The 25,498-nt window shown below is 48.6% G+C and overlaps 1 protein-coding gene across 1 annotated transcript in view; it reads right to left on the bottom strand.

Moving 5' to 3' along the window:
- The window catches only part of Cracr2a (calcium release activated channel regulator 2A), a 103,790-nt gene that overhangs the window by 19,528 nt on the left and 58,764 nt on the right, over positions 1-25,498 (bottom strand). The window contains exons 6-12 of the mRNA XM_051155429.1: positions 21,656-21,746; positions 17,635-17,730; positions 15,482-15,669; positions 11,854-11,925; positions 9,069-9,114; positions 6,978-7,084; positions 3,569-3,905 (exon numbers count right to left, since the gene is read on the bottom strand). Coding sequence (XP_051011386.1) covers positions 3,569-3,905; positions 6,978-7,084; positions 9,069-9,114; positions 11,854-11,925; positions 15,482-15,669; positions 17,635-17,730; positions 21,656-21,746 — 937 coding nt within the window. The remainder of the gene's footprint in view (positions 1-3,568; positions 3,906-6,977; positions 7,085-9,068; positions 9,115-11,853; positions 11,926-15,481; positions 15,670-17,634; positions 17,731-21,655; positions 21,747-25,498) is intronic.

Here is a 25,498-nt window from a genome sequence, read left to right as displayed (position 1 = left end):
CAAGTAAGCAGCATATTCTTTCATGGTATTTGCTTCAGTTCCTGCCTCCAGGTTCCTTCCTTGAGTTACTGTCCTGGCTTCCTTCAGTGATGGACTGGAATGCTGCAAGGCCATCTTGAAATTGTAAGATAAAATAAACACTTTCTTCTTTTTAGTTGCTTTTGGTCAGTGTTTTTACCACAGCAACAGAGCGTCCAAACTAGGACACCTTCTAGGAAGCCTCCAGAGACAACCACACCCTCCTCCAGCCACACAGAACAAAGCAGGGCTGGCTGGCCTGCCATCAGCCTGGGATTGTGAACCCAGGATGGCTGGACTTTCTCTAGGACACAAACTGAGCGAGGGCTGGTGTTAGGGACACCTCCCATGGGCACCCACTCCCTTCAGATCACTGTCTGGTCGCCTGCCTCACCTTCAAGCTTGGCTCAACACTGCTAATTGGGGGTGAGGGTGGGGCTCTTTGGAGTGGATTTAAAAGTGGTTCTGAGGGAATTAGCTTCTCTGGTCGAGCAAATACCATAATGAAGCGAAGCGCGCAGCTGGTATGAGCAGCACTTGAATTTTGGAACAGAGCCACTAACAAACAGACTTTGGGGGAGAAATGCAGCACTTGGGAAAGAATTTAAGGTCAACAACAAGAATTTAAAATAAAATTGAAACAATACCCTCTGCCCTGTTTTCTTTAGCCACTGAGTACATAGGGCACTGGCTTCTGCATGTCATTTGTCTGAGATGCCTCCAACTGTCATTTTTTTAAACGTGGAAGAGCAGGCACAGTAAGAGGTGGGAATGTGAAACCGAAGTGGTCAAGATGGTGGCTATGGTTCTGGTTACAGATGTTTCTTGACCTTCAGCCCCAAGGCTACCTTGTCCCTTCCCTGGGAAGAACTCTTGCTTTCAGGCACAAACCTACAAAGCCATAAATGACACAGCTATAGGCATCTTAACTCACAAGAGCAGGGAGGTCTTCCAGCCTGCTCTCCTCTCTTGAGGAGAATCTATCTGTTGGGTGACAGACAGATGGTCTGTAGGGACAGGCAGGGCTGTCACATCAGGACATATGCTGTCATTTCTCTCTCCCTCCTACATGCTTAAAAAGTAAGGGTTAGGGTGTCTCTGAGACATAAAAGGGTTGCGCCCCCACCCCAACCCATGCACAGTGTTGTGAGTTTCTGTCCTCAGCACCACAGGACGGACAGACAGACAGTCAGACAGACAGTCAGACAGACAGTCAGACAGACAAAGAACAACACCTAGAATCCAAATTAGAAAACAAAAACCTCCAAACAAAACCAACACATTCTGGGCTGGCAAGATGGCTGGGCAGTGAAGGCAGCTACCGCCAGGGCTGACAACCCATATTCAACCCCTGGAACTCCAACAGTGGAAGCCAGAAATAGACTCTGGAAAGTCGCTCCCTGACCTCCACACATGTGCCATGGCATGATGTGCCTACAGACATGCACAAATCAAATAATTTTTTTTTTAATTTAAGCGAATTTTTCTAAGTTTTAAACTTTGGAAACCCACAGCTGTAGGGAAAAAAAAAGAAAAAGTTCTCTATTGTCTGAGACTATTCACACTTTGTAAATTTTTTTCATTCTATATGAGAAAATGTTTTATTTAAATAGATTTGAGGATATATATATATGTATATCTAATTTATCCTATTTATCATAATTATTCAAACAATACAAATTCCCAAGTCACTAAAGAATTTTTAGAACTGTGTTTTTTAAAAGCAGGTATATAATATCTATTAAGTTACTGAAATGTAATTTAGGTCCCTGCAATGGCCTTTTTTTTTTTTTTTTTTTTTTTTAAATGTTCTTCTATTCCAAACAGCACTTACAGTCTTGACTTTTCACCAGAAGTAGCATTTGACTCCTATTACTGGATACTCTCCAGAAGAGTGATACTGTCTAGGCCTCACTGCCTCACGCAGGTCTGCCTCACGCAGGTCTGCCTCACGGAGGTCTCCCTCACATCAGCCTTTCATACAGCTGGCCCTCTTTATTTTCTCTGAGGTTGCATCAAAATGGCATGACAGACAGCCTTGTGAGGAAATATGGGGGCTGTGGTTGTCTGTGAGAGAAGAGCAGTTACAGAATGTATGCTAGGTACTCTCACGCTAAGAGCCCAGTGGAGAGGCAAGCTGTCCCAGCCTCTCCCCTCTGGGCTCCTGCTTTTCCTCCTGCCAGTGGGGAAAACATTTCTGTCAGGCCCATCAGACCACACTGAAGACACGCCTCAGGACATAGGAGCCATGGCTTCCTCCTCTAGCCTGACTCCTACAGACCTCTTGGTTATATATTATAATACTGGATTACATCTTGTGATGACACTGATACCGATCCATCTGTGTCCACTAAAAGTGAATGTAGATCGATGTATTGAAGGAATTTGGGAGGGAGCTGAGAGGGGGAAGGGACCCACCAGTGATGCCCCTTGTATACTGCCATTAAGTTTCTAGAGCTATTTGGAGGACTAGGGCAGGGGCCAAGGGTGAATAGCCTGTTTGAAAATTCAAGTCACAAACTAGCAGAGGAGCATGGCTCCCAGTAGGCAAAGAGGCATCACTTTTCTGGAGAGCACTTGGTGATAGGAAACAAGTGCTCTGACCTTTGAACTGACCTCCTCACAGGATTCAGAGGAAGATCTGAGTCAGGAGAGGGATGTGCATCCTATTGAGACTTTAGGCGAGAGTAACATGGAAGAATAAGGAAATAGTAGGACCCACAGGGTCCTGGAAACCTACGAGAAGAACTTTATGACAGGCAGATCTGGGTCCTGGGGTCCTCCTCAAACTAAGGCACCAGCCAAGGAGAATATAGGCATTAAACTTCGAACCTCTACCAAGACCTAGCCGACGATCATGATATTCTCCACCGTTGAGTGGAGAGTGAGATGTGACTCTCACATGAACTCTGGTGCCCCTTTTCTGACCACGTCCCCTGGATGGGGAGGCCTGGCGGCACTCAGAGGAAGGATAGCAAGTTACCAAGAAGAGACTCAATATTCTAAGAGCATATATAGGGGGAGGAGGTCTCCCTCAATCACAGACATATGGGAGGGGAGAAGGGGGGAAGTGGGAGGGAGGGAAGAATGGGAAGAAACAAGGGAAGGGCTAACAATCAAGATGTAATATGGAAAAAAAAAAAAAGAAACGTATTGGGGGGAAGAGTACACAGGATGCTGGGGAGTGAAGGAGGCTCAGCTGACTGAGAGAATAGAAAGATGATGGCATGTACACTTGACAGTTGTGCCAAATGACCATTTGTAATGGAGCTTAGCAGACACTGTTTCCAGCCGGTGTTCACTAAATGCCTCAAATCTCAGTTAGAAGAGGCAGAGTGCATCATGGGGGCAAGAGAAGTTAACAAGAAGAATTTATTGAAACTGATGAGTCTCTTTATCTCTCTCTAAAAGGTAAGGAAAGGAAAGCAATCTTTGCCACAGAGAACATAGCGAATCCCCAAGCCCACTGCAACTGGCCTTCTGAGTGTCCTTCCAGTCTCCTGGGCTCAAAGCCAAGGGGCTGATGTCAGCAGTGTTGCCTGGACCTTACCTTGTAGAGGGCTTCTTTTCCCACAGGCTGCCCTCGGGGAGATGTGGGGATGGGTTCCAAGGCGGGGGCTGCCACGCTTTGCCCTTCTGTGCCCTGGTCAGAGACCTCCTCTTCTTCTTCTGGGCATCGGCTCAGTGGCTTCTCAAAGCCACCTTCCAGGAGCTGAGGCAAGGGGTCCTCCTCAATGGAGATGATTCTGCGGAGTGTCCGGGAACGGGGAACCCCAGTCCCGGGATCCCCAGTGCCCAGCTCCTCCTCTGCCAGGAGATACGCACTCAGGCCCACAGAGTTTCTCCTCCTCGAGGTGCCGAATGCCTCTTCCTCTTCTACCGACTGGCTATCAGGATGGGGATGGGGAGGAAGATGAGTGGGAGGAAATAGTAAAATATCAATATGGAAGTGGAGAGATACTTGTCCGCCTTGCACTGGAGAGAGCTCCAGAGAAGGAGACGGGGCAACAGAGCCATGAGCCAGCTCCATGTGTTGAACAGCTTCAAAGCCTGCCTGCTGCCGCAGCCACCACCACTGCCAATGATGAAGATGCTGATGAAGATTAGCAGGTCTCAATTAAAAATAAAGGCCCTGTCCTCACGTGGCACTGGACTTAAGAGGAGGACCAGAGTAACAAACAACACAGATATATTCTTACGAACTAGACTGTTCAGGAAGAAGACAGTGAAGAAAGGATTATGCTGGGTTAAAGATACAGGACTCTGTGAGAACACTCAGGTGGCTGGGCTTGCTCCCACTCCATGCCCTCAATTACTGCATGTCCTTCTGGAAGGACATCAATTCTTCACACTTCACATTGCCCTACCACAAAACATGGTCCATTAGCCTAGCCCATTCATATATGAGACAATGCGTAAGAGAGGGATGACCTCATAGCGCACACCCACACAAGGCACTCTCATGCAGGACACACCCACACAGTGCAGGCTTACACAGCAGCTGTCCACACAGTGTCCCTCAGCAGTGCAGAGGTATTGTTGCTGTCGGAAAGCTCCTCCCACCCATGACAGATGTCTCCTGACTCAGAGACGGATCATTATGAACGGGCTTGGGTCAGGAGGTGCATCCATCCCCGTCTCTTTCTTCCCCCTTTCTGTGTTTCTGAACTAGAAGAAGGAGAAGGTAGCCTCAAAGACCTTCTGGAGGCATTCGAGTGTTATGAGCAAAGAGGACAGTAGGAGGTAGAACGACCCTGCCAGTTGGGGCACAGAGAGAAGCATAGGTTGATTTTCCAAGGGTTTGGAGAGCAAATTCCGCACAGATCTTCAGGTCACTGTTGTTCCTTCTCCATCTTAGTGAACAGTTCAAGCTGAGAGGATTTAAATGAGACAGGTATGACCTTGTGAACACACACACACACTGAAAGAAATACAGATGAACCAGCAAGGTGACAAAGGCAAAGGAGAAAGAGATAAGGAAATGGAATCAAGGGACACAGAACACTGCAATCCAAGAGAAACACCATTAGCCTTCCCTTGGCTTCTAGCAGTTTTTATTCATAAGGCCAATAATAGGAAGGAAAAAGAAAACCAAAGTGAATCCATCACTTTCTAAAGCTAGCTGTGATTCTGAAGGACAAATTAAGACACTGTTTACTTTCAACAGAGGTGAACTGGTTTGGATAGAGAGTAAAAGATTCATAGCAATTCAACCACCTTTCCCTTTACTTATGAAACAGGTTAAATCAAAGCCAACTGGCTCCTCCTATGCACACTATTAAGCCCATCACCTGACTACCTGGTTCAGAATACAGTATCCCTGTCCATTTTTAGCTGCTTTTACATGCAACATGAACGTGCATGTAGACATGCAAGCAGGCACATATGTGCGCACACACATACACACACACACACACACACACACACACACACACACACACAATGTTTTCCCAAAGGTGTTTCAACAGAAAAAGAAACAAGCATTTAAGTGTGCCCTAAAATGAAGTGCTTCTTGGGGAAAAAAAGCGTTTTATTTGGGAACATCTCAAGCACTGTTGACATTCTATAATGGCTTCAGCTTAGCATGTCTAAGCTCATTTCTGCTTTGCCACCAAACACTGCCTGCCAGCAGTAGAGAGAGTGGCTGCTTTTGCCAAAATCGATATTGGAATTCAGAGCACACACTTTGATGCTTAGTGGGTTATTTTCTATTTCCGCTGCTTGCCTGTGAGCTCATGAAGCAGAGAAGAGCAAACCTCTGCTCCAGTGACTCACATTCTACCTCACAAACGTGGCCGCTCACTACCTATCTAGTCAATGGGCATTTGCTGGTGGATAGAGATAGTGGCGATGTCACAAAACCTGGAAGAATGTCAGGCTTTCCATAAATGGATTACCAGGAGGTAATCCACAAATGGCTGTCGAATCAATCAACCTGGAAATACATTCAGTTCTGAGAAACCAACAGGCTAACAAATACTAGTGTAGAATGTTGGCTTCCAAATTGTACCTCACTACTGAGCTATTGAGAGATAAGCCATGATATCTGATCAGCCTGTCTACACCTCCAAGTCACTTTTACTTTGCCCATATTTTCAGTTCACCCTTGCCCATCTTCTCTGTGAGTGAGTTTACACATCTTCTCCTGCAATCTGATGCTAGTCGGCTCAGCCACCTTGGCCTCTCTGTGTCTATCCACGGGGATGGAGTACCTGCTCAAAAGAGGTCAGGGAGGAGCTGGGCGTGGTGGCGCACGCCTTTAATCCCAGCACTCGGGAGGCAGAGGCAGGCGGATCGCTGTGAGTTCGAGGCCAGCCTGGTCTACAAAGTGATTCCAGGATGGCCAAGATAACATAGAGAAACCCTGTCTTGAAAAACAACAACAAAACAAACAAGCAAAGAGGTTGAGGAGGACTGGCTTGTCTGTCTGAATGAGTATCAAGCCAACACTCTGCATACTCACGCTCAGTTCGCATGCCGTAGCGCGCGCTGCCTTTGAGTTAGTTAAATATGAATCGCTGCAACGATCTGTCAATCATGAGCCCTAATTTTGTCTCTAGAGGGTTTCAGCTAAGGGTGATTCTATATGACATTTTAATTCAGATCACAGTCAGTGCAGAAAAACCAGGTAGCTGCGAGACGTAGAGCACTGCCCAGCCACTCCCTCCTTGATCATCTTCACTTCCTCCTTTCTGAGTCAGCCCCAAGTTCTCTGCAGGCCCACAGCAGGGCAGGGTAGCTCTCTTCACTACAGGTTTGCTCTGCATAGCCTCTCCCTAGCTTGGATGTCAAGACAGAGAGGGACAGGCCCTCTGAGAGTCAAGGCAAGTGACCGACTGACATCAGGCCTCCCTAGTAAGGCTACACCTCAAAGGACCAGTAAATGTGGGCCCAGAGACAGCTCCCAAGGGATTGAGATGAACGCACGGAGAAAAGAAGGGTGGTGGGTGACGACTTACCTCCTGAGAATGTCCCTGCCATCCACATATTTGCCGATCACAGAGCCAGATCTCTGCTTCTTGCTTGCCTTGGAAGCAGCTGTGTTTGCCTTGGCCGCCTTATCTTTCTGCAGAAACACAAAATGCCCTGAGATCCACGCCGGTGGATCTGTCTCGATGCTTGAGCAGAAATGGGGGAAGACTCTAGAGGGGACACTAAATGAGAGAAGCAGGTGTGGTTTTCCTGCTCAGTCACTCACACTCTCCTGTTTCTCCAGGAGCCCAGCGCCCCCACCTCCCTCCAATTAGGACTCCTTCATCTTCTTTCTAGGAATTCACACAGAGAAGGGAATGCAGAGAGGAGAGCCTGGGGCCTCCTGTGCCATTCTTCACAGGAACTGGTCATTTGAAAGAGATGAAAAAAGAAAACAAAGATAAGCTCTACCTAGGAAAATATTCATAGGCTCCCTAAGCTCCCTAAGCATTTAAAGCCACACTCTTCCTCCTGGCTCTAAGCTCCCTTTCCTAACAAAGCCCTAAGGTACTGAGATAGGGTCCTGGCCAGAGGGGCAGTTAACCTAGGGCTCTGACCACCACTCCCTCACCAGCCCAAGACCTCTGCAGTCCTTTGTGGAAGCAGGCTGTGTGGGGCTGAAGTGTGCAAATACCATAACACAGAACCTGAGAGGCAGGAGCAGGGCCCAGAATCCCTTTGCCAAGAGTTTAGGGAGCCAGATCACAAGAAGAGTGCTGCCTTAATAAGCCACTCTATGCCTCTGGAGGACCCATAAGGGAGGGAGCAAGTGCTGAATCCCCAGCACCCCTGAGGATATGGCTTTAATGACTCCAGACAATCTTTACTTATTATTCCGCATTAACAGGGCTCTAGCCCCCTTTCTTTGATTTCTTACTGGTATTTTTCCCTCCACTCCTTCTCTTTCAAAACAAAACGAGTTGAGTTTGGCAGGTGAAGGAAAATGAGGTGAAGGGATTAAGGTGGCATTTGGTTGGAAGTTTTAAAAAAAAAAAATCAGCATTTCTTCTAAAACAATTATAATCGTTATCATTATCAGACAAACATGTGTAGGCTTAAGCCTTGCCCTGATAGTACACATGTGGGTGGCTGAGATGATTATTGCTGGTTGGTGGTGTCAGAGAAGCGGTGATGTAACAGGGACCCTCAGGATGGCAGCATAAGCCAGGCAGGGGCAAACGCAGGGAACATCAACTCTCAGAGACTGGCTGTATTTAGGTTACTGCTCAGCCGAGGCTGCAGCACACACACCATCCTCTCCCTGAGGGGTTTTTGTTGTTGTTGTTGTTGTGTTTTGTTTTGTTTTCCTCAAAAATCCTTACACCTGAGTGAAAGAAAACAGAAACTCCCTTTCCTTGTGTGAGTGCTGAGATCATGGCGAAGATGACCGATGCCTTCTCCAGAGACACACAAGTTCATGGTATGATAACCCTACAATTAGGGGGTTCCATTGAGCTACTCTGCCCCTTCAGAGAATCCAATATCTCCATTCTATAAAGGGGGAATGAAGAAGGAGATGCAAATTTCTAGAGCCGCTTCAATGTGCCCCACAGTGAAGACCTGTGAGTGTCACACTGTTTGGGAAGTTATGGAGCCCTGTGCTCAGGAATGGGAGAGGAGGTACACACAGAGATAGAGTTTTAGGTATGTGTACAGATAAAGCTAGACACAAAATCAGCTGTGTAAACAGCTGTGTGTGCATTGTAAATTTGCTTTCCCGACAGCATCAAGTTTGGAGATTTTCATCAGGAGATAAAATTTGGACCGAAAGGACAAGCTGAGCATTTGACTTCACATGATGATATTTCAGCTGTGCCATTTCATGACGGAACTACCAATTCACATCCAAAAACTGGGTGGCTCTCCCAAACATTTGAGTCTGGTTGTGGTAAGAGGGAAGCATTTCCCTTCATGAGAAAAACCCACGTGTGGTTACCTTATTACTACTTGCATATATCAAGAGGGACCCAACACACCCTAACTCTCTGGGCAGTCTTGATCAGCCCTGGCATGGGTCAGATGGCCCCTGGGCCTTGTCTCTCTCTGCCCTCAGTCCCAAGAGAGCACTGGCCAATTACCTGAAAACTTATGTCCCGTTCGTCCCGGAGGTGTTTGTTCCTTTCCCTGTGGACAGTAAGGGAAAGCTTTTCAAACATGGACTCTGCGGCTGACAGACCAAGGAACATCCCATTAGCCAGCCAGATGGGTGCAGGAGAAAGCACCACGGAAGGCCTAGGGATAGCCCACAGGGTGCTCAAAGGGAGGAGGTCAGAGAACAGAGGGTACGTCAAGACTCGACTGTTCACAGCCTCCTGGACCACAGCAAGAGCTTTGATATTCACTCCAAACGAGACATGAAACCATGGATTGTTGGGGACGGGGGGTATGTATGGTGTCACGATCTGATTCCAGCACTGAAGATCCCCTTGGAAGTCATGCTAAGAATAGACCAGAAGAGACAAAGGTGGAGGCCTGAGAATGGACTAATATTTTTGAAGAAATTAAAGTTACTGGTGGTGTGGGCAAGGACAGTTTGGGTGGAATTGTCGGGGAGAAAGTCAGCCTGGAGCATTGAGAATGGGAAGATGGGGCAGAGAACAAACAAAGTCAACAAACCAAGAGAGGATGGATCAGTTTGTTAGGGGCACTGGGAGCTCACACCATACCCACACAGTTAGAGACAGAGGAACTCACACCACACCCACAGAGTTAGAGACAGAGAAACTCACACCACACCCACACAGTTAGAGACAGAGGCACTCACACCACACCTATAGAGTTAGAGAGAGGGAAGTTCACACCACACCCACAGAATTAGAGACATGGGAGCTCACACCACACCCACAGAATTAGAGACATGGGAGCTCACACCACACCCACAGAGTTAGAGACAGGGAGACTCACACCATACTCACTGAGTTAGAGACATGGGAGCTCACACCACACCCACAGAGTTAGAGACAGGGAGACTCACACCATACTCACTGAGTTAGAGACATGGGAGCTCACACCACACCCATAGAGTTAGAGACAGGGGGACTCACACCATACCCACTGAGTTAGAGACGGGGAGCTCACACCACACCCACTGAGTTAGAGACAGGGGAACTCACACCATACCCACTGAGTTAGAGACAGGGGAGCTCATACCACACCCACAGAGTAAGAGACAGAGAGCTCACACCACACCCACAGAGTTAGAGACAGGAGAGCTCATACCACATCCACAGAGAGACAAGGGAGCTCACACCACATCCACAGAGTTAGAGACATGGGTGCTGGCAACATGAAGCAAGCTCTGTAAACTCGTTCTGGCTATTTCTAAAGCAGGAGGCCAAGTGAGAAGGTAGGAAATGGGGGTTCTTGCAGGTTTAATGAAAGTTCAGAGTAGTTAAGTGAACAGACTCAGGATACTGGGTGTTTGAGAGACATAAATGGCTGGAAGGTTCTTCTCTTGATGCAAGAGGAGGGCCCCTCCCTCAGCTCAACTCAGCTCTGTGATTCTGCACCAGTCTGTGCTGGCAGCTGTGAACCACCAGCTTCTGAAGGGGGAAGGCGGGCTCAGCAGTGGTCAAAAACTAATTATCATAATGCTGGAACCTACTGGGTATGATCCTGGGCCAAATATAAGTGTAGGGTGCCTGGAGGATCAGATTTCAGACTGTCCCAAGGAATGACAACTAGGATATGGGACCTGCAATGCCATCCGCCTTGAAGAAAACACTGGCAGTATGTCTTCTTGTTTTCAGTGACACAGCCAGGCCCTTGGAACAACTCTGGGGTAGAGGTATGGAAGGCAAGCCCCCAACAAGGGCAAAATGAGTGTCTTGTGTTTGAAGGACCCTTGTGCTGGCTTCGCAGCAAGCCGGCAACCCGAGGGAGGATCCAGAAGGCCTCTGAGCTCACTGCTTCATGGCAAAGTGCACATGTTGTTTTCTGTTTTGTTTATCCTTTCAGTGCAGGACATGAACAGACCGGAAGGAAATCCTCCTGCCTCACACTCCAGATGCGGTCCTGGTCCCATCACCACTTTACATTCTACTGCCTCTCACTCTCCCCACCCCCACCTCACTGCTACCCTTCCTCCCACATTCTCACTTTCTCCTGGATTCCTGGTGATTTCGCTGATGGGGATAGTCTGCCAGGGCCCCTCTCTCATCTCTGCCTCACAGGCTCCGGGCCTGTGAGTCCACACTTCACAAATGCTGACCGCCAAGAGAAAGACCTGTGAACACCTGTAGAGCGCCATGCCTATTCTTTCCTAGTCAGTCTCCTTGGGCCTATCGCTCCATTTTTTTTTTTTCTAAATACAACAGAATAATGAAGAACAAACTTTTAAAAAATCCTTCTGTATCTTGTTCTCTTCACAAAGCCTCATGAGAACAAAGACCTTGTCTCCCGTGGGGTAGAACATGGCCCCTTAGATCTCTTCCATCTCCTGAGCAGTACAGGCCTGGCTCATGTCAATCTAAACAGAGCATATCTCAAACATGGGTGGCTTTTTGAATTCCTCACCACTAAAGATGCACATTTCTCTCTAACACCAACATGCTCTCCGTTGATGCCAGAATTCGCCTTTATCTGACAGACTCAGTGCCTTTGTTGAAAGTGAGATTGTATCCTTGTTACAGAGTTATTGCTCATTCAGACCTACTCCTTCACAAGCAATGATCACCAAGGATGAGGCAGAGCCTGACTCAGAAATGACCCTAGAGGAAGGAGGACATGTGAGTCCATGACTAAGTCTCCGGTGGGTAGTACCCAGCAGCCCCCTGCACCATGCACTGGGGACTGGGGACAGGTCGGCACTCCCAGTGTTGTTCCGGGCTACGGGCAGATAAGACTCCCCCCGGGTAGACCCACCTTAAGAAGTCCAGCTGCTTCAGGAGACCTGACTTTTCCCGCTGTAAACTCTCTGTCACTCGGTACACTTCCCTGTGGAGAAGGCAGACACAGCCAGGTGAGTGACACAGCCATGGGGAAAGGAGGAGGGAGCTAAGCTACCTACCTCCATATAAGGAAACAGTGGCACTTCAGAGAGGAAAGAAGAGAGGCTGGGAGGGGGAAATTAAAGAAGGGAAGGAGGAAGGGAGGGAGGAAAGATGGGAGGAGGGAGGCAGGAAGAGAAGGAAAGGAAAAGGAAGAAGTGGGCAGCAGTGGAAAGCTAAGTTCCTAACGCGGCCTCTTCTTCACCTCTGTGCTCTGACCTTCGGCCCTCAGCATGGAATCTATGTGACTCTCAGTGTGGCCACCAAGGCCCCAGAGTTCCTATTTCCACAGCAGTGTGGCTCTCTGGTGGAGAGCCCCCAACAGCCTGACTGTGCTCACTGGGCTGTGAAGACAGTCACCCCTCTACCACCTCTCAGTGTCATTACTGAGCAGCTGACAACAGCAGCAGCCTGGTGACCCTCCCACCAAGCGCCTGATAACCTCATTCCTTAAGCTAAGTGCTGCCTTCGCCTGTGTATTTCCTTTCTTCTTCTTTGCAGAATAATTACAAAGTCACTCGACGACCATAACAGACTGAATCAAATTCTAAGTTCACCTCAGACAATCCTAATTAAGCAACACAACGATGCCAGCTCCAGCAGAGACATGAATTCCTCACATTTTATTACCAATTATATTTAATTATTTAATTTCAACTTAAGGGAAAACAGTGTATTTCCCATTATGCAAACTGGGTCCCTGAGCAACACCCCCTCCCCGCACCCCAGTCTAGGACTCTGCTCTGATTAGCACAACACACGCAGTCCTGCCTGCTCCTGTCTGGGTCCTCTGGATCCTGAAGAGGCTGGGGCCCAGCTGGGTGACTCTCCTGCCCAGCTCTGATTCTTGCCAAGAGACAACAGAAAAGTTGGCCCCTGCTGAGGGAAGGCGGCTCACTGCAGAGCCCAGCTCTGTGTCTTCAGTATTTGAGAAAGCAATTCATACGTCTCATGCTATTTGGGTCTTCTCTGCCTCTGTGAACAGCACCAAGACACACACACACACCACACACACACACACACACACATACACTTATGCAAATACATGTTCCTCTCTGTCAACTGAACACGTATCTATGGCGATCTATATATACATATATGCACACATATAGATTTACCCAGCTATTCCGTTTTTGTGTGTTAATAATCAAAGCAATCTTTAAACAGTGGCTCTGGGATATTTGACTAACCTTTTAAGCTCCTCTGAGCTAAATGTCACCTCTCCGTTGGTGACAGCATACTGGGAAGGAGAGGACTAGCTGATTTTTGTTGCAGTTCTTGGTGGGAAGTTTGTAGTTTTCCCCAGGGGGTTGCTGTTGGCTTTGTTTTTAGGAAAGAGATGAGCTATGGGCCATTCTGCAATATGTTATTAAGTGAAAAAGGTAAAACAAACCTGTATGCCTAGCTGGCTGCCATTCTCTAAAGGAAAGTGTGTGTGTTTCTGTGTGTGTGTGTGTGTGTGTGTGTGTGTGTGTGTGTGTGTGTATGCACGTACACACATGCGCACATGTGTATGTGCATGTGTGTGCATATCAGTGCATGCTTATGTGTGTGTATTTTTGTGTATGAAAGTGTATATGTACATATGCATGTACATGTGTGTGTGCATTTGTGTATGTGGGGATGTATTTGCACATGCATAACAGATTCCAGAAAGATCCAAAGGATAGGGGTCACAGAAGGAGACAGACCTCTCTTGGGGAGTCGTTTTTTTGTATCTTGTCTTAAACTGTATCTTCAAAATAAAAGTTAATTAAAAAAATCAGCTCAGAGGCGCAGCTTTTCAGCTGGCCTTCATTTTTGCGTTATCTTGCTGCCTAAGAGGGTTTTTTTTTTTTTTAATCTTATCCTCAAATCTAGTTTTTCTACCTTCAATGTCTTCAGAGAATGGGAAAATTAATTTTGCCCGTTTGGAATTCTTTCTGATAAATGATCAAGTCTGTTTACTCCCTGTCTTCTCCCTCTCCCCTCCCAGCAGCTCTGAAGCAATACCACACCACAAGACACCCAGGAGCCCTGATAGCAAGACCAGGCTCTGGCTCTGGCCTGGCCTTAGCTGGCTGTGCGGCTTCTCTGAGCCTCTGATCTTCCTTTGTAAAAGTGACAGCGAACAGAAGCTGTATGGGGCTGCCAGTGGTGGTGGCCTGAGACTCCAGTCTCCAGAGAGTAAGGCAGGGCCCCCTCCCCTGGCTTCCCTGGGTGTTCTCTTGGACCTACCAGGTCCCTAAGATACTCCTCAACATGCACTTCCTGGTTCCCTTTTCCTCCTCACTCCCTTGTCTCCATCTTTTTAGAGATTGCATCTCTGGCTACCTTAATTAAGATAAGACTCGTGAAGGTCTTGGTTTCCCACTTGGTGCTGAGCTGCGATGCACAGCATGAGGGTTTATTTCCCTTCACCATCTTAGCGTTTGTGCCTTCTGATGTTTGCAGTTTTGAGAACTTGGTTGGATTTGAATGCCTGAGTCTGTAATAAGCTACATGCCTATGCCTTGGCACCTTAGGAGGACCTGACTCAGCCTGCTTAGGATAAAATGCATGCTCCCCCTGACCAGCCATCGAAAGCACTGACATGCAGGCTGGGCTTTGGTCTGAGTCAGCTTCTTGGGGGGTCATTTATCTTACAACAAGAGATATCTTACTAGGGCGACATTCCCAGGCCAAACACACATCATCCCTGTCATCCAGGCAGTCTATCTCAAATGGCTGACTCCATTTGGGAGCGGAGGTGTGTGGAGTGTTTTGGATGTGTTCTGCATACACTCAGAATGAAGTAAGGGCTTTCATTCCCAACAAAAGCACTTAGTATGTGCGGAGGCTTTACTGCTGGTCAGCCCTACCATCCCATGCCCTGAAATCAGACCGCTCGGTGACTTTCAGGCACATAACAACCTCTGGCAGATGTGTTCATGAGTGAAGAGCGAGGTGAAGGAAGTGGGTTCTGGTCCTACCCTGAATCAGTGTGTCTCACAGGCTCATTATTCTCTGGGGTGTTAGTGGGGTGCATGTAACATTGACCTTCTGGGACTTCGCTTTTCTTGCCCCTTTCTTTGCTTCTGAGCACAGCAACAGAAAGCAAGTAGGTGCCCCGGCTACTTCTTGTGAACCTCTGGCTGTGCTTTACTTAGTAGTCTCAGATCCTTGAAGAGGGTCAGAAGTCTCAAGGAGCACCAGCAGTGGATGGGCACGGGGGGGGGGGGGGGGGCGCTGGGAGAGGGCAGGAGAGGGTTGTGGGAGGCCATGCATGCCACCCCAGAACTCAAGAGGCTGAGTCAGGAGAATGATAAGGTCAAGGCCAACCTGGGATACACAGTGAGACTCTGTTGAAGAAAAAGGACAGAACAGAAGGAACAGGAAAACGTCAGGAAAGAAGGGTCCAGACTCCAACACACACACACACACACACACACACACACACACACACCAGGAACTGGGTCTCTAGGAGAGGAGATCCTGGTCCCCAGCACAGAGCATAGCACCCCAGCATCTGGGGCTGGACTCACATCTCCTTCTCCTGCTGCAGCTCACAGGCCTCTCTCTGGAGGTTTTCCAGCTGCTGCTGGGCCTCCTGGAGTTCGCGGGAGGTGCGCTCCAACTCACGGGCCAGCTCCTGGTTCGTGAGCCTCAGCTTGGTATTCTCCACCTTGGTTTCATGCTTGTCGTTGTGCAGGACTGTGCACTGGCCTTCCAGCTACAAAGAGGGGACAGAGAGGAAGGATGAACGTGGCCACGCCCACAGCTGGCGCAGCCCTATGCTCTGCGGAGTCCAAGTCAACGCTGCTCTGTCCCATTGCTCCCATGTAAGGCATCTCTGCAGGCAGGAGCAACTTTGATAGCACATTCTGTCCTTCCTGTCTCCACATGGGACTGCTGGACAGTCCTGGAGGGGCCTCGTTCTCTACGATGGCCAGCAATTAAAATTCCACAGGTTACTTGTGTCTTTTCTCCCATGGGCACCATGGGCTGGAGACCTCATCTAGGTCCCCTTTGTCCTCTGAGACAATGTTTTTGCCTTGGTCCCTGATGGGGTCAGAGAACAGCTAAGAAGCTGTTCATCGCCCTGTGCGCCTTCCCTACAGTGAACACAGACAGGACATTTATCCACTCCCTTTCTCCTCTCAGCCACAAGAGCCTGGTTCCCTTCATCTAAGCGACAGCTTTGCTTGGCTGCCTCAGACCTTGGTGATTCTGAGGAAACCACTAAACCAGGTCAAATATGATTTTTCTTGCATCCCTGAAATGACTTTTTTTTTTTTAAATGTGCATTTTGATAACTTCAGCTCCTCTTGGCTGGTGAGTAGGCTTTGTGGAGCTTCCAACCCTCACCAAGGCAAATAGATCATCATAAATTTAGCTTCACGAATGTGGCCAATGAGGGGAGAAAAGCGGCCACAAGGAATGTTGGGAGCCCCTCGTGAGGCTCCTGAGTTATCAGGCAAGCGTGCAGTAATTAAATGGAGTGGCAATCATTCATTTGAGGGATAAATTTAATTGCTACGAATTTAATGCATGATGGAGAGGAGGCTAAGGGGGAGTGAGGCAAGGCCAACTGCAGACAGAATGGAAAGGTGGTGGGCAGTTCCCAGGGTTTGCAGCCTCTTGCTACAGAGAAGACATTTAGACCTGCAGCTTAGCTATCAGCAGGGCAGCAGCCCCAGCCTTAATAGGGGGATATCCTCCAAGCTTATGCTCACATATTGCTAAAAATAACCTTCTCTGTTCCGAGAAAGCCACATGCCAGGGTCTGTCATTAGCTGGATTTCTTCCAGGACCAGGCAAACTGAGACTGGAGGCCAGTGCTACTACGGCCTCTCTCCTCCCGGAGGTCTTGTTTTGCTGAGAAGACTGCCGAGAGCAAAACACTTGGCCTGGCAACCTGGTAGCACGAGCCAGGTGTCCTTAGCTTCAGCACAGCTGCTGCCTTGCAGAACATACAACACAGTCCGTTTCTCTGCTCGGGTAGCGAGAGGGAAGTGGCTGGTTTTTGCATCTAACCTGTGTCCCAGAAGTGGTCATGGACCATGTCCAGGCATGTGGGCATTTCTTTAGAGAGCCTTTTCTATCTGGGAGTGTCCACGGGCATGCTGAGGAGGACAGATATGCCTGCACTTCCCCCTGAATTATCAGTGACTACACAAGTGTCTCCGTGCTCCCTCGGGTTCCTCTTTTCTTCTGCAGGATGTTGCCTGAACCAACATCAAGGTTTAGCATCCATTATTACCTTTGGGTGTAATTATGTGAAACTGTCAGGTCCCTTGGGGTTGGGTAAATCATATCGATATAAAAGACTATAAAGGACTTCTCCAGGCTAGACATCCAATTGTGGCTCTGCCTAGGGCCCAGCTGTGACGTTGTTTTAAAATGTTTAAAGTATTTTCAGCATCTTAAAACAGGCTCTCACTATGTAGCCCAGGCTGTACTTTGAACTATGTTCCCCAAGGCTGTTCTGGGACTACAATCCTCCTGCCTCAGCCTCCCCAGTGATGCGATCACATGCGTGTGTCAGTGCATCCTCCTCGTGGGGACTTTAAGTGAAGACACACGGAGAGACACAGGTTGTCTTGGGGCAACTTTGAAATCCATGGGCGAATGGCAGAAGGGGTGGGCCAGAGGCAAGAGGAGAAGTGGAGGGCATGGAGTCTCCGCAGTAACCTACCCTCTTCTGCTTCTGGTTGAGACGCTCCAGCTCCTGCTCCTTGGCATTCAGCTTCCTTTCCAGCTCCCGACTGCGGGCCTGGAACCTCTCTGTGTCCTGCCAAGCCAGAAGAGAAGACAGTGGGGTCCTACACCCAGCACACCGCCTTGTAAGAACTCTTTCATCGGCTGGGCCACCAATCCCTTTTCTCTTTGAGGCTCTTCCCATGAAACCCAGGTGTCAGCGACCCACTACCCCACCACTGATGACCCATGAGACTAAGTTAGTGATTGAAGATGTGTTAGAAAACTTTCTGTGAGTGTGGCCACACCCTGTGGCAGTGCCCTGCAGTGTTTTCCCACCAGCACAGTGACCTAAGGACAGCCATTGGCGGAGTGGGACAGGGAGAGAAGGTGCCTGAGTCTGATCGTTCGGCACCTCCCAGCTCATTACACCTTTCGCTGTAAATGTCTAAGGCAGCCTCCAATTTGGAGACTCTAGCTCAGGATGGATGCACACCAGCACTGGTCCCCTAAACCACATAGCTCCAGGCACCGTGCACCCCCTTGCCTCCTGGGGAATCTGAGTGCTCACTGCTCATCTACCATGATTCAGGGGTCCTGGGCCACACTCCGCATGACTTGTCTGCTCTACACTCAACACACTCTTCCCTCACACCCCAGCCTGGGCTTCTCCTCATGGATCTGCTAAGACCTGAGAGTACAGATGGGATGGCGTCTGGCTGTAGTGTCACAGACAGTGTGGAGTGTCTCACTCCCAGCAGAGCCAGGTAGGATGGGAGACTTCTAGGCTTCAGGATGCTTGGGTTTGAGTCCCTCCAATGATTGTCTAAGTTGCTTCATTTTTCTGAGTTTCAACAGAACGGAAGCCAGCAGCCATTTGCTTCCTTCAGCATTTCTACTTTTGACAAGGTAGGGACAAGCTATTGAACAACACATCAGACGCTACTGAAGGTCCCGGGATAGCCCATGGTGTTGTGATATCCTCAGGAGGGGACCAGTGTGAGAGGCTGCACTGGGTGACTACAGGGGTCCTGGCTACTGTGTCTGGTGGAACCGTTGTTCTTGGCTTATAAGCCATTGACCACCTTCGCTCAAAGGCTCGCACCTCTTCTGGTGATGCCAATGGCTCCCCTGCTCATGTCCAAACAGATCAGCAGCCAGAGGTTATGCTGGAAGACATGTGACCATCCTCACCTGAACCATGTGCAATGGCCCACATGGGGTGTCCTCAGACAGCCTCTGAGGACTTTGTTTGGAGAGAATCAGCTGCAGGGGACCGACTTAGTTCACTCAGCCACTACTCATGGGCCAAGCACCTCCTGACAAACGCTGGCACCCATGGCAAACGCTGGAATCCCATGCCAATGCACCCACCCCCACAGGTCTCGTGGTGCATGCAATTGACCCTGTTGGGACACTCTTGAGGGGCATCTCCCAGTCTGGAGTTAGGGGAGGCAAACGCATGGGTATTTTTCTCATGGTCAGCGTACTGATACGGGTACAGTCAGCATCTAAACTGGTCAGAAGCTCTGGCTTTTTCTCTGAAGTCACAGATGGTATCATCCTTATCCTAACTCTGGGACCAGGGAAAGTCTGTATCTAAAGGCTTGGCGGCACTGCCCAAGTCTTCCCTGGAGTTTTCATCTTCACAGCAGAGGCTCAAGGGCAATCACTGAGCTCTCTAGGCTAGGCATTTAGAACTGAGAAAGGAAGCCAGGCATGGTGGCACACACTTTTAAATCCCAGCACTTGGGGTGGCAGAGGTAGGCGGATCTCTGTGAGTTCAAGGCCAGCCTGCTCTACAAAGTGAGTCTAGGACAGCTAAGCCTACACAGAGAAACCCTGTCTCTGGGAGGGGAAAAAAAGGAACTGAGAAAAGAAAGGGCACGAGGGGGCACAGTACCAGACCCAGGTCATCTGAAATGATGCTAACTGGTTCTTAGTTCCTTTTCCCACATCCTCTGTTCACTCCCAGCCCTCACGCATATGCCCACCCTTGGTTGTTGGAAGCATACTTTAGCTACAGTCATGACCTGGGCAAAGGGGACAACATATCCTCTGAGACTGTCCCCTCTGTGCATCTGTCATAGGGATGAGCAGTTGCTTTCCTATTGCAGACCAGGGAAACTGCTGTTGTTAGAAGCTATTTCAGACCCGCTGATGGATGTGTGTGGATTCCGTTTGCCACATACACGTTCAGTTTCCCTGAACACTGGAGCAGCTGGCACAGTTTAAAGCACGGAAGGACAATAGAGGTGGTCTGAAAATAGTGGCAAGCCTCCAGGGGCTCCGGCCAGATATTTCTGGAAGGTACTCTGACTTCCCTGCAGTGTGAATGGCATCTGGGACGGCAAGTAGAGCAGTGGCATGGATAATCCAAAGCAGCAGAAAATTGAAATCTGGATCAAGGGAAGAGCCTGAGACAATAGCCTGGGCTTAGCACTGAGAGGCAGTGGAGGCTGCTGTCCAAGACCGGCAGCCCCTCTCCTGAGAACTCACAGAGCAGAGTAGATGGCAGAAGGGAGAACAGAGTGGCCTGGATCTTTTGCTTAAGTGGGATATACACCAAATCAGACTGGCTTGGTGGAGCATAGGGTCCTCACTTCACCGGTCCTCACCTCCTAAAATAACAAGGGGCTGGAAGGCTGAGGAACACCAGGAATGAGAGTACACCACAACGGGGGTACACCAGGAACATGGGGTATACTAGGAATAACCAGGGTGCCCTGGGAAAAGGAGCATGCTAAAAACAGGAATGTGTTAGGAACAGGAGGTACATTAGGAATTAGGGCGCCCTAGGAGCCAGGGGTACACTAAGAAGATGGGGTGTACAACAGAACAGGGGGACAGTGGAGACAGGGGTACACGCTTCACATTTTCTCTCATGGTGCTGAGGGCGGTGGCCGTGGGCTTTCCTTGGTGACTATATTCTTTAGTTGTTTAAGAGGAGCAGCCTGGTCTCTAATCACTGCCTCCCTTGGGGATGCCGCTTAGGGAATAGAATGGGCTGGTATGTTTTGATGGAGTCAACTGAGTGACACTCAATGTCCAGGTTGCTTTAGCTACAAAAGTATGCTCTGGAATTCACCCATCACACGTTTCCTTCCCTCCTTCCTTCCTTTATCTTTCCTATTTCCTTCTCTCTCTCTCTACCCTTTCCTCTCCTTTCCTATCTATACTCCATCCATCCATCCATCCATCCATCCATCCATCCATCCATCCTTTCTCCTTCCTGGCTCTGTCCTCCTTTTCTTTTCTTTTTTTCTTTTTTTTTTTTTTTAAACACATTTTTATTGAAAGATAAAATAATTCATATTACATCTCATTTTCTATCCCATCCCATACATCCTCCCATTCCTCCCTCCCTCCCACTTTCACCCCAATCCCCCTTCCCTATGACTGTGACCAAGGGGGACCTCCTCCCCCTGAATATGGTGCTAGGGTATCAAGTCTCTTCTTGGTAGTCTGCTATCCTTCCTCCGAGTGCTATTGGGCCTCCCCAACAAAGGGACATGGCCAAATATGGGGCACCAGAGATCCTGTGAAAGTCAGTCCCCAGTCTCCACTTAACTGTGGAGAATGTTCTGTCCCTTGGTTAGATCTGGGTAGGGGTTTGATGATGGTTGCATGTTTTGTCCTTGGTTGGTGCTTTGTCTGTCCTCCTTTTCTTCCCTCTTTTCTCCCTTCCTTCCTGCCATTCATCCACCCATACCTCCAAGTATTCACATGCTCAAACACATCGACTGAACAATTATCTATAGGGCATCACCTACAGTCCAGGCATGCTTGAGAAACTGAGGCCAGATTAGTAAGCAAAGGAGCTTACTAACAGACCATATGAAATAAAAATATATAAGTACATTATATACTTTGCTTGGAGGTGGTAGGTGTCTTGAACATTAAAGAGGAAAAAGAAGGCCCCAGGAGGGAGCTGGGATCCTAATAGGGGCAGGTGTTCAGAGTAGGCAGGTCAGCCACTGGGCGCCAGACCTAGCGCAGGCCAGGAATGAACCACTCACTTTGAGAAGGAACTGCTCCCTTTCGCTTTTGATTTGCTGTTCCATCTCCTCATATAGATGCTGGATTTCTTCATCATAAGCAGCAATTTTCCTGGAGGTGACAAAAGGAGAAGCTGATAGGGTCCTTCCCAAGACACACTTATCCCACAGCCATGGTTCCTGGAGCTGAGCCCCTGGGGCCATGGATGGCTGAGGGACTTCCTAAGTCAGGCCAGCCAAGGCTCCAGGATCAGGCTGCAGCTCACTGAGGCCAGCTGTACTGCCCGTGGATGCTAAAAGGCATTGTGAGCATTCTCCTGTCTTCTGGACCACTGCCAGACCAGCCATGTGCTCCCCAGTGAAGCTGCCCCAGACCTCTTCCTTGACTCTGCTTTACTCCAGCACTGAGCTCTGGTCTCCGCACCCCCACTCTCTCTGATGCCTCTGCAGGTAGACAGTAGGAAATGGCACCCTGTAGGAGCTCTGTCCTGCTCAGTGTCTTGCTGTAGCCCATTTCCAGTTTGAATGCATTCTCTGCCTCTCCACATCAACCATGACACTGTTATCATCCTGGGGCCCTCATCATGCAAACCGTGAGCTTAAGTCTGTGCTGTTCCCCAAGACTGATGAGGATGACGGCCTTCTGCAAAGGAAGGCGCCTCATGCCATCCCAGGCACGGGGCCACAGATACACAGCAGGAGACAGGCAGTACTGGGTAATGGCTGGTGATGGCACAGAGGTGACCTACTCCTGTTCTGTCTCTCAGCATCCTCTCCCCACTCTAAGAGCCGACAGGACATGAGGCAGAGTAGTGGGATAAAGACGAACCAAACCACTGTACCTGGCTTTCTTTTTTTTTTTTTTTTTAATGTGAGTTGCAGAGGGTGGAACTCAGGGCCTGGTGCTTTCAAGGCAAGCACTTCATCAACAGAGCTAGCTACCTTCCAGCCCACAAGAAGCACATTTTCATAACTTTTCTCCAGCCATGCATTGAGACCCTCTCTCTGGCCTCCACTTCCTACCCTTTCCCTCCCGTGTAGAAAGAACTCCATCTTGGTCTTGTGGCTCTCAAGAACCATTTTGTAACACACACACACACACACACACACACACACACACACACACACACACACACACACACACACTTTACACTCCAAGATGGCAAGACCTTCATGGACGGGCACATTATTAACAGAGGAGATGCCCCTCATTGTTGGCTCTAAGAAGTACCGAGGAGACACCTAAACAAAATGTAAAGGATGGAATGAACTATTCTCCTAAGCCCCTCATTATTTCACCCTCACATCCCATGTCCACTTGGGACTCCAGCCTAACGCCAGGCTTTATCTACTGTTTCAGGCTTTCCCGTGGTCCAGTCACTGCCCTTTCCTCTTCTGCAAGGGAAAGGGCTTCTCCACGTGAACACTCTAATGAACAAGGATGAGCCATTTTGACTGGCATCCTTCCAGCTCCTCAGGAACCACACCGTAGTCCAAGAGTGAGAGCCACTGCCAGGGACATCATCTCAGACTTTGAATTCCAGTTCATCTCTCCCCACCCAGGCCCAAGTGGCTTCGATCTGTGTTCAGCATCAGACGCTAGTCCTTCCACATTTAGCAATCTGGGGCTGTCTATGAACCTGTTCAGCATCCAGGCAAAGGGTAAGACATCTCTTCTTATAAATGACAGGTATGTGAGCTTGTTACCTTTTCTCTCAGCTAACCCATCACATCAGAAAGAAAATCATGGAGAGAATATAAGAAGAAATGAACTGTGTTGTAAAACAGGGGCACCTCAAGGTCAGGAGTGGACATGGTTCAAAGGAAGCAGGTGTTTTCTCTTCGGCCCCGAATCACCTTTACACGCTTGAAACAAGCCAGAGGCTGGATGGCAAATGACATCAAGTAAAACTTCAGGCAGCAAAACGCAACTACATAAATACCACAGAACCAATAAAATGGGATGAGAGCAACTTAAAACCTGATTTGGCTCTGCTAAAATAATTCTAATTAGAGTCCTTCATTTAAGCTGTTTACCATCTATGCCTAATAGCCATGCCAGGCATTAATTCTATGGCACCATTCAATGTGTTATATTAATTTTTCTCTAAGTTTTACTTGATTAAATTAATGCTCTTGATGTTTTCATGCTCACATGACAGCCTGCTTGTGTCGTGAATGAACTTACTTTACAAACCATTATAAGATATGTGAAACGGCAGCATCCACAGCCTCGATCTAGTGCCTACTGCTATCCCTTTGCTTGCAAAAGCTGGCTAGACAGCCAGAAGCCCTGGGACCTTGATGGGCATTAGGGATACTGGACCCATCCAGACTCCTCTGTGGATGAAAGCCTCCTTGGAGATTCTGCAGACCTGAATGACAGCACTCTGCTCCTAGACCAGAACATTCCACGTCCCAGGAATGGGAGCATGAAGGTGCTATTTTCAATAAAGTATCACTAAGCCTGCTTAAGGGTCAGAGGACCCTTAATGCATACAGAGCCGGCTTGTCTCCTCAGTGTGCAAGTGCTCCGATGTCCCTCTCTCCCTAACATTGTTTCCAGCATTATCAGGATGGACCAAGTAGAAAGTGAATGCAAAAAGCATCCAGAACCACAGTGCCCTACTAAACATGTAGAATTATTTATTCTTGTAATTAGGATCAGGAGCTGTGGGCCAAAGAGAGGGGCAAGTGCTTGCTTTCAAGGATGAAGGGGCTGAGTGTGGAAGAGCTCGGAGGCATCGGGAGGCATCAGGAGAGGAAGAAGTTGCTAAGAGCTGCCATCAGAGGCTGCCAGAGGCTCTGGCTGGGCAGAGCCGCTGAGCTGGGGTGTGTGCATCTGTTGGGGCTCCACAGTAGCTGTGAGTGCAGCAAGGACCGGAGATGCTCCAACAAGATCTGCGCATGCGTCATGCAGAAGCCCAGCCAGGCGGACCACATCCTGCGGTCAAAATAAAGAGATGGCCTGCAGTGTCTGCTGGTTCTGTGTATCTTTGCTGCCATTTCAAATCTGCTTTTCCTGCACAACACACAGAAACACAGACTCTAGACTGTTCTCAAGAGAACCGAGGCATATTTCCAACCTTATTGGCACCTTGTCCGCACTCCTAGGACACACTGTGCCTTTATTTGACCATTTTACGTGGGATTTTAAGAAGTCCTGATCTATGTGGGTTTCACTGGGGGTTCAGTCTCTGTTAAGTTATGAATACTGAGAACGTTATGTTACTCAACTTCTTCGGTTCAAGAGGTTAATGCTGAAAACCTGTAAGAACCCACTTTACAATTTGTATCAAACTCAGATGCTAACAGACCACAGCGAAGAAACACTAGATTCCATTATATTGAATAATTCCAGGATTGGAAGCTTTGTTTCACACAATACCTTAAAAAAAAAAAATTAAAATCCTTGCCATGAGGTTACAGAGATGGTTCAGCAGTTAAGAACACGGATACCAAATGGTTCATAGCAGCCTGCAACTCCAGTTCCAGGAGATTCAGTTCCCACCCGCATGAACACGACGTACATGTATGTGCACACATTCATAAATAAAAATAATAAACCTTTAAAAGATAAGCCCCTCTTCTATGTACACCGGTCACTTTCTGAGCCTGGGGACTGGCTGCCTTTCTGAGCAGTTCTGTCATCTTTGGAATATTCTGAATCATGGCAGTAGGCATCCCTATGACCATGCCCCTCAGGAGAAAAGCCCTCCCTCCATAAGTGTGAGAACAGCGTCAAGTTCAAGGAGATGCTTTGGGTCAGGCTATGCCTTTCTCTCCCTCCCACTTTGTTTTGTAAGCTGCTCCCCACCCCTCCGGTCCTCTTCGAACCGACTGAGTGATCTTCTCTACTCACTG

The sequence above is a fragment of the Acomys russatus genome, chromosome 13, assembly GCF_903995435.1.
Source record: "Acomys russatus chromosome 13, mAcoRus1.1, whole genome shotgun sequence".
In the NCBI taxonomy this organism is placed as follows: Eukaryota; Metazoa; Chordata; class Mammalia; order Rodentia; family Muridae; genus Acomys; species Acomys russatus.
This window is presented reverse-complemented; position numbering and strand designations above follow the sequence as displayed.